At 44.2% G+C, this 8995-nt stretch overlaps 2 protein-coding genes across 4 annotated transcripts; both read right to left on the bottom strand.

The window, feature by feature from the left end:
• Positions 1–212: 212 nt before the first annotated feature.
• zbtb8a (zinc finger and BTB domain containing 8A) lies at positions 213–3526 on the bottom strand. Its single transcript, XM_049596928.1, has 4 exons — positions 3373–3526; positions 1234–2108; positions 872–1041; positions 213–675 (listed from the first exon to the last, which is right to left on the bottom strand). The coding sequence occupies exons 1-4, from the start codon at positions 3435–3437 to the stop codon at positions 358–360; spliced, it is 1428 nt and encodes a 475-aa protein (XP_049452885.1). The 5' UTR covers positions 3438–3526; the 3' UTR covers positions 213–357.
• Positions 3527–3992: 466 nt separating this feature from the next.
• On the bottom strand, positions 3993–8784 carry gale (UDP-galactose-4-epimerase). 3 transcript variants are annotated; one of them, XM_049597048.1, is made up of 11 exons: positions 8615–8784; positions 7697–7825; positions 7412–7527; positions 6022–6135; positions 5566–5742; positions 5366–5479; positions 5210–5276; positions 5028–5113; positions 4827–4904; positions 4463–4577; positions 3993–4360 (listed from the first exon to the last, which is right to left on the bottom strand). In XM_049597048.1, the coding sequence occupies exons 2-11, from the start codon at positions 7815–7817 to the stop codon at positions 4296–4298; spliced, it is 1053 nt and encodes a 350-aa protein (XP_049453005.1). In that variant the 5' UTR covers positions 7818–7825; positions 8615–8784; the 3' UTR covers positions 3993–4295. The 3 variants fall into 3 exon arrangements, with proteins under 3 accessions (XP_049453005.1, XP_049453006.1, XP_049453008.1); XM_049597049.1 differs by having other exon boundaries at positions 7412–7524; XM_049597051.1 differs by having other exon boundaries at positions 7412–7521.
• Positions 8785–8995: the final 211 nt, after the last annotated feature.

Genomic DNA, 8995 nt, shown 5'->3' with positions numbered 1-8995 from the left:
AGCAAAGGAAACACTGAATATGCATGCTTTGGATACTGCATATATTTATGAAGCTTAACAAAAAGCATTCCATCGTGTCACAAAGGTCAACATCTCATTTAAAGTAATTAAAGAGTTGCATTTAACTAATAGACAACTAATATATAATAATTGTGTATTTACATTAGTGAGTCGCATATTTTATGCATAAATTCTCTGGCATGGCTTTATCTCACACACACACACACACACACACACACACACACACACACACACACACACACTCAAACACAGTCAATACTCGTATTATGCTTCTTCAGACACACACACACACACACACACACACACACACACACACACACACACTTTGGTTCCATTTCACTGCAGCTCTTCGTCACTGTCGTCCACCTGTTGGATGATGAGGTCGGCCCCCGAGTCTTCAGCCAGGTCATCATCATCGGTTACCATCCAGCTCCTCTTGCTGTCCCCCTCCTCCTCCCCGTCCACCCCCAGTAACAGAGCCGGTTCCTCATTGGCGCCATCTATACTGTCCATGGGGATGTCATCACAATCCACTTCCTGGATGCATGCAGTGCACATGCGGTAGCGTCGTGTGCCCTCACACACCACATGCCCGGTCTCCTCTGTCACCTGACACTTACACTTCCTGCACACCAGCTTCCTGGCTTGATGGATCTGTGGAGAAACAAAACCGGTTGGTGTTTTTGTAGCTGTATGGGTACAAATAAGTGGTTGTAAACATAAGAAAACAATGCATCTTTTGTCTTCCGATCCTATAGCGCAGCCTGGGGTGGAAACTTTATCACCATTTCTTGTGAAACTATTAAACCAAAATGAATGGCTTTCACCTCCTGGTTGTAAATAAACCCACCGTCTCAAAATGGCTACGAAGATGCTCCAGGCGAGTAAAGCGTTTATTGCAGGCCTGACAGGGGTATGGCCTCTCTCCAGTGTGGCAGCGCAAGTGACGCTTCAAGTCTGCCTTCCTCTTCACCGTATGTGTGCAAAAGGGACATTTGAAGCGCATAATGGGGTTGGAGTCTGCAAAGAGGAAGAGAAACTGTTCAGAGCTTTGACTTTTCTGTTCATTCTCTGGATATCACTGTTGCTACAGAGCTGTCTTCTTTTTATGGTTACATAAAGTTAATGTCAGTCTGCTGATGATGTGGTTCCTTTTCTCACTTCTCTAGAGAACTACTGCCTTTCTGTTCTCTCACATACAGGCCAACTCACCTTTATTAAAGTGTCCAATAACACCCACAATAGGTGGAAGAGTGGCATACAGCTCCTCTGCCTTTTCAGCCTTTTGTGTCCTCGCCTCCTGAATGTCTAAATCTTCAGGGTGGTGGGAGCGTGTGTTGTTGGATGCTCTCCTCTTAGCTGCCCCTCTGCTTCGCCGGCGCTCCGATCCAGGCAAGGTGTACAGAGGGTCCTGAGGGTCGTGCAGATCGTCTACCTCTGTGTTGAGATCATCAGCAGGGCTGCTTGGGTTAGTCTTTAGAACAGAGGCTGATGACTCCTGCTCTGGGTCCTTCCCCATAAAGCTAGACTGGGATCTGGAGTTGTCCCGGGTCCAGAGGGCTGGTGGTGGGCTGACAGAGCTGGGGCATTGCTGCTGCTGCTCTGTGGTCTCTTCTCCCGCTCCGCTGGTGAAACTGCAGGTCTCAGACAAGCTGAGGCAGCGCTCGCTGTCTTCATCCTTCACACTGATGTCCAAGGACGACTTGATGAAGTTCTTGCAGTAGTTGATGACATTGTTCATCTGCAAGTAGCTGGCTGCGGACATCACCTCAATCACATTGTGACTGGAGAGGTCCAACTGGCCTGAGTAGATGAAATCCAGGATGACGGTGAAGGTCTCGGGGCTGAAGACATCAAAGGTGGCGTTGACGGAATCAGACAGCACGCCGGGGCCCTGGGACAGCAGCATGCGGAAGTAGCCGCTGCTGGCGAACAGGACGTTGCGGTGGGCTCTGAAGAGCTGGCCCTCCACCAGCACGCTGCAGTCACAGAACAGCTCCTGGCGGCGCTGCTGGTTGAGCTGCTTAAGCAGGCTGCTTTGGTGAGCCACTGTGATGTCAGCGGTGTTGAACCACCTCTGAGGCTGCCTGCAGGAGACAACATGATAGCACTCACACTGGTTGTGCATGCAGTATAGATAGAATAACAGAGGGCTTGTGGACACTCATCACCGACATTGAGACACATCCATCTTCATGATGCTGAATTAATAACCTACATGCATGAGCCTATGCATTCATAGTGATATATAATTTAAAACCCTACATGTTAAGGAGGGAAGCATGTGCTCCTGCAGTGCGATTCATGGGACATCTGACCTTATGACTGTCAGCTTACCTTGATAAAAGGTTACACAACAGACCCCAGCAGGTCACACAGTGAGCACACCAGTGACACCCCCACTGATGTAGCTGTCAGTGCTCCCCTGTCTTTGTTTCTGCACTGGACTATCTCCAGCTCCGCAGACTTTCCGCCCACCAGTCTCCACTCTGCACTGTGATTGGCTGGACGAGCCTTCAATCAAAATCTTCTTCTAATGGGCTACACCCGACTCCAGTCAGAGAGCATCGGGTGGCAAAACCCTGTAATCATCATCCCTGAGGGAAGCTAAAGCGCGCATGAAATCGCTGATATTACAAACACAGCAGACTGGTGAGAGCAAATAAAGCACTGTAACCGGACATGTCATCTAAAGAGAGGGACAAAAAATGCCGCAACCTCATTTGCAGGATAGTTCTTCTTTTCCTATAGTAACCTATTTAGCCATTCTCACGTAGACTCTGAATTACACGCATTCATTTTTAATTATGCGATGCTTGCTGACAGGCTCCACAGCGCCCGATAACCCACGGTGCAACACCCGCCCTTTAGACTCTACACTGCTCCCCATGTCACACGAAACCAAGTCTGGCGTCTTCACCGAGCTATTCTCCCTCATTTCAGGCATCAGTCGACCTACAAAACGACATGACTGTGCTGCAGTCCTGCGAGAGAAAAGCGGGCAGCGGCGCACCGGAGCAGCCCAGTCTGTCCTGGAGCGACGCCCACTTCAGGCTCCGGCCAGCACACAATAGAAAAATAGACACAAACCTCCAGCAACTGAGCATGCTGCGAGATGAAAAATAAATATATTCGCATGGTATATCATATTAGGGATGCGACGCGCTAATACGCCCGTTTTCATCCTCAAGACCACCCCCACTTCTCGCCGGAGGTCCGGAGCGCAGCGAGCAGCGGGGAGGATTTGCCTGCTGCCCAAACCCAGCGACTCTTTCCCAGGCGTGAGGTGTCGGCAGGACCCGCTTACGCCCCACGCCGTGATACCCCCCAACAAAATCCATCGATACTCACTGGTGACTTGATTCACCCGGCGCCCGATAGAGTCTACTCGCCCCCAAGTCTGCCACCATTTCCATTTTTAATTTCTTCTGCCTTTTTTCTTGGCTCTTTTTTTCTCGTCCAGGGTCCACAGCCAGGCACTTCCTGCTCAGCCCTAAAGACCGAAACCCGGTTAGAGCGACTGGAGCACTGTGCTGACGTGGGTGTTTATTAACTGGGTGCCCGAGGGTTCAAGGAGCCATTTAAAGCCCTAGTGCCCCGTTTATATGTGTTGTATGGACGGAATATTAACACTGAATACCCCACCTATGTAAAATTGTGCATTATTTCTACAGTAATTCTGCAGGGATTTTTAGCCTGTTTGTGAGACCATATCGTACTGGTACATTTATTTAATCTGCCTTTGCATCACTATAATAATCTGTGTTGCTCAATAGACTTTTCAGCACCCTTATTATATTTACAGGTGAGTATCTTTCACTATAATATTCTTATGCTTTTGTTTTTGTGTGTCACTCAAGAATGTTCCTTTCATCTCATAACGGAGTCACCACTGCAACAGTCAGTCCTATTTAATTACAATCATTTGAAACAGTCCGGTTTCACAGTGGAGTGGGAAATGAAGGCGTCACTTTCCTCAGTAAGAAAATTAATTTATTCTTTCATTGTTATGGCTCACACATCAATACATTAATGGAGAACAAATCCATTTTTAATTTGAAACAACAACACAATGAAATCATACAGACATGTTTACACACCTCTCCTTGGATGTAAACAGTAAAAAACCATTAATAGAGAACAAATGGAAAATTAGATGTGAATATGAAGTCAGTCATCGGTTTATAGGCTATGCAAAAATGAGGACGCTGATGGTCTGCTTTGGCCTGGTGATTCAGAAGAGGACTGAACAACAGCAAAAGGCTGAAGTTACATCAAGAGGATGGGCCATTGGTGAATCCGGTGGGGTTCATGGACTGCCAGCGCCAAAGATCCTCACCTGCATGAGTAGGAAAAAAACAACATTAGGGTATTGTGTGGAAAGATTTCACAAAAATCTCTATAAAATACATATAGATTTTGGCAGTGTGGCTGCGCTTACACATTCTTTCCAGGCCAAATTCAGCCTTCCAGCCCAGCTCCTTCTCAGCTAGACGAGGGTCGGCGTAACAGGATGCTATGTCTCCTGCCCTGCGTGGGGCGACTTTGTGTGGGATCTATAGAGAAGACGCATTTAGTTTAATCAACAGAAAGGAAGGTATTCTAGCCTAAAAAGTGGCAACTCCCGTGGATTGGGCGCCACCTTCACAGTCAGTGTCAGCTTGGCCATCATTTAACGCACACGATAACACGATGTCGTGGGGTTACTGCTCCTAGTCACTTCAATTACTCTCAGAAAACACGATACAATCCCCAACCCTAAAGACAATTTCCTTTGGAGAGAAAAGAGCACCTCTGTCACTCACCTCTTTCCCTGATGCCTTCTTCATGGCTTCCACCATCTGGAGCACAGAGTAGCCTGTTCCTGTCCCCAGGTTGTAAACCTACAGACACAATCATGCACACATGCCAGCACTTCCATAAGTAACTCAATCATGTATGGATGTGAATGCACAATGAACTAGAGAATGCGTTTTACAGTGCTTTTGCTCCTTTCTCAAATGTACCTTGCAGCCGCAGTCTTCCTTCAGCTTCTTCAGAGCTGCTATGTGTCCTTTTGCCAGATCTACAACGTGGATGTAATCTCGCACACCTAGCAAGAGAGAGAAAACCTTGAGCTCTCTGCCCAAAAGAATATTTTAAACCACAATCAAATTTGTGCACTGCAGTAAAAGGTTTTCTCCATTACCTGTCCCATCAACTGTGTCATAGTCGTTCCCAAATACACTGAGGCACTTTCTTCTCCCAACGGCAACCTATGAGAGAGATGAATTCAGCAATGCAAACAATGAATATGCATAGCATGCTCTCATCAAGCTGTACAATTATCAGAGAGGTCATGTACCTGGGCAACATATGGCAGCAGGTTGTTAGGGATACCCTGTGGATCCTCTCCTATCTGGCCAGAGGAATGAGCTCCGATTGGATTGAAATAACGCAGCAGCACTGCATTCCAGTCCTGCTCACACACAGGCAATAATGAGACACCATATGTATATGTGTTTGTGTGCATCTGTAAATGCTTTTGTACCTTCTGAACACTACCTTCTCAGCTTTACAGTGGTCCTTGATCATCTCCTCAATGAAGTATTTGGTCTGGCCGTAGGGATTGGTGCAGCCCCCTGCCGGATGCTGCTCGTCGATTGGAAGATACTGTGGGTCTCCGTACACTGTCGCTGAGCTGCTAAAGACCAGATTGTGCACCCTGTGAGCCTGCATCACCTGGGACACATGCAGATGCAAACAAACATGGCACACACGTACAGTCAGCGGTCTAAAGCAGACACACGTGAGCATAAACGCTAAGTCTGGCGGACACAGTGAGCCAAAAGTTATGCAGTGTTAGAATGAGCCTACTCAGTATCAAATGAACACACGCTGTCATGCACTCAGCGAACAATGACGAAAAGCAAATAAAGCTCAATCTTGAAATGAAAAGTGAAGTGCAGATTTAACTGAGGACAGATGGAGTCAGATCACAAGACAAAAGTTTAAACTGACCTCTAGCAGATTTAAGGAAGCGGTGAGGTTGACTCTGTAGTAGCGTAACGGCTGCTCCACTGACTCGCCAACAGCCTTCAGACCAGCAAAGTGCATCACCGCACTGAAAGAATGCTGCAAACACAGATAGATTGGCATGATGACTCTCTATAACTAATACACAGTATGATAGCATTAAGTCACACTACCTATTTTCACTGCAACCTGAGAATGTGCAGTGGCCAGTGGGAACATTCTTTGGTAAAAAACAAGCAAACAGAAGTCTATAAAAGATTGAAATTACATGAATACTAGTTTATGTATGAGATGGCCCTGATTGTTTGAAATTAATTTAATTCTATACTGTCCTTTATATCATGATTTACAATAAATTTTGTTTATAAAAAGTCCAAATTCCTAAATTAGGTTTTGATAGGTATGGCTAATGAAACTTTAATCGAATACAACTTTGATAATGTTTTGGCATTCTTGGAGTATCTTTTAGGGCTTGGGATAAGAAGAAAAGTGACCTGTGATGGATCCCTCTGACTTGGTTTTGTATGGACTGCGGACTATTAGTGAACTGGACCAAATAGTATTTGACACTGATTCACATAGATGTCGATTTGGTTTTGGCTGGATCTATGTATTGTGTCTTGTACTCAGGGGGCTGTGTTTTGTATTTTATTTTTTGTAGTCGGATATCTCTCAAAGCTTTGGTTGTGGGAGGTTTATATCTTTTTTTAGGGCTTGATAATGTTTGTGTTAATGTCTGGATGATGGTTTATGTATTGTGCTGTTGGATGATGGGAGGTTATCATACTAGAATGTTTGGTTTGTAATTGGTTAATGTGTCTGAATAATCCCATGAGGGATGGGTCATGTAAATAAACAGCCGTGAAAATAAAATATGCATTAGTTTATGTTTCATTCATCAAAGATTGAGTCTCCCAGGGTTTATTTAATAATATTAATATTACAGATTAGGAAAATAACACATTTTGTTTTTACATGTAGCGAAACTACCAGTTATTTACATTATCCATCAATCCATATTTTTTTTTGATTGATCCTTTTATCAAGTGCCTATAATATGTCTTCAGACTAGTGAAAAATGCCCTCATCATTTCTCAGAGCCAAAGCTGACATACTGAAATGGCTTGATTTATCTAACTGACTGTCCAAGCTCTCTTTGTGTTCAGTTTACTGTCATACATGACAAAATAATGCCTAAAATCCTCACATTTGAGAGCATTAAACATTTGTCATTTTTGTATGAAAAATGACTAAAAATGTTTGCTGCTTATTAAAATAGTTGCAGGTGAATTTTCTGTCAATCAACTAAGAAGTGAAATGAGTGCTTGTTCCAGTTCTATTAAGATTAATAAATCAGCTGCAGTAACTTGCTCACCTTTTTGAAGAGTTTTTCCAAGCCAGGTTTGTCCAGAAGATCTAGTTCATGAAACTCAATGCTGGTGTCAAGGAACTTCTCTATCCTACGTATGCTCTCTGGCACGTCGCCTTCTCCTCCATACACAACAGGATGTAGCATGCACACACACACCCACACACACACACACACACACACAAAGTAATATGAGATATGAGTGACACTGCATTAAACAAACACATGTTGAAATGCCATGTTGACAATGACGTACAAAGTCATTCATCGGCCTTTGTTAAGGGAGCTTACCTCTGACAGCATTACTAAAGTTATCTACCACAACTGGCTGGTAACCTGCGTCAATGAGCTCTACCACGCAGTGACTCCCAATGTAGCCTCCTCCACCTGTGACCAGCACCTTCTCTGCCATTCTCTCACCTGTCAAATGCAACATACAATCGAGTACATACAATAAACCGTCCATTCAAATACCTGTTGTGGTTATTTCAGGTGACATATTTTAGCAGTAACAGAATAGCTCGAGGCGACACTCTAGACCTGCTCTGGAAAAACAGGATGTCCTTTAGTCTGAGCCCATTTGAGCAACCTGAAAGTTTTGTTAGACCCAGCTGAGATAAGGAACCCACCCACACTGTCCCATATATCAGACAGTGCAAGCTTCAACCTGTCAACATAAAACACTTAAAGTGCCTGCAGGATACTATCTGTACCTACTACTTTACATTGTAGGGGCTATCACTGCATTTTGAGAGCGCATACTTTCTAAGGACTCTAAATAAGTGTCAAATTCCTTGTACTTTGCCTCACACAAGTTTTATGATATAATTCCATTCAAAACTACTGACATGAACACAGTTTGTTTCACTCACATACAAGTGACTACATGCAATCCAGGCTACACTTTAACTCTCTTCTTATTTTCCTACTTCACAATTGTATTATTTGGCTATACAGACTATACAGTAAAATCAAACTGATTAGTAACGGTCTGTATGTAAGTGTAGCCTCCCAAAACCACACCTACAATGTGTTTTGTTAATACGTTAATATGTCACCGTGTACCCATTACGTCTTAGCCAGTTACACCCAAGACTAAGTAACTTAACTAAAGTCCAATGTAGAGTGCAAAGACACAACTTCATTGACAAACTGTCAAAATGACACCACATAGTACGGAATGATTGAAATGTCAGTGAAAATACTTACTGTATTTCCTGGTAGGAATGTAAACTGTCGGTCCCGGCGAGGTGTCTTGATGAAACTGGTCAGTAGAAGCAAAGGAGGTGTGTGTGAAGACAGACTGGAGGTTTATTTGTCACTTTATTAAGTGAAGTTTCCCATCTCTCCTTCAGACATTTCTTTACTTCCTGTGAAACGTGGAACACGGAGCTAAGTTAATGATTAGCGCGCCATTTCCTGTACTTTTTTTTCAAAATAAAAGCACACACATTCTTTAATTCGCACCACACGACATTAACTGAGCTCTAGCGTGAACTGTGATCTATCAGTTGACAAATATGTGATGCAATACCATAAGGAATAACTACAACTGACGATAAACTTGTGTTCAACGTGACATTATTCAGC

The sequence above is a fragment of the Epinephelus fuscoguttatus genome, linkage group LG14 (genome assembly GCF_011397635.1).
Source record: "Epinephelus fuscoguttatus linkage group LG14, E.fuscoguttatus.final_Chr_v1".
NCBI classification, from domain to species: Eukaryota; Metazoa; Chordata; class Actinopteri; order Perciformes; family Serranidae; genus Epinephelus; species Epinephelus fuscoguttatus.
This window is presented reverse-complemented; position numbering and strand designations above follow the sequence as displayed.

Coding starts and splice junctions, on each gene's coding strand:
- gale (XM_049597048.1), bottom strand. CDS start 7,817: ATGGCAGAGAAGGTGCTGGTCACAGGTGGAGGAGGCTACATTGGGAGT. Junction 6,136..7,411: donor TGGAAAAACTCTTCAAAAAG/GTGAGCAAGTTA, acceptor CTGTGTTTGCAG/CATTCTTTCAGTGCGGTGAT. Junction 5,114..5,209: donor TGACACAGTTGATGGGACAG/GTAATGGAGAAA, acceptor CTCTCTTGCTAG/GTGTGCGAGATTACATCCAC.
- zbtb8a (XM_049596928.1), bottom strand. CDS start 3,437: ATGGAAATGGTGGCAGACTTGGGGGCGAGTAGACTCTATCGGGCGCCG. Junction 2,109..3,372: donor CCGGGTGAATCAAGTCACCA/GTGAGTATCGAT, acceptor TGTCTCCTGCAG/GCAGCCTCAGAGGTGGTTCA. Junction 1,042..1,233: donor TATTGGACACTTTAATAAAG/GTGAGTTGGCCT, acceptor TCCTCTTTGCAG/ACTCCAACCCCATTATGCGC.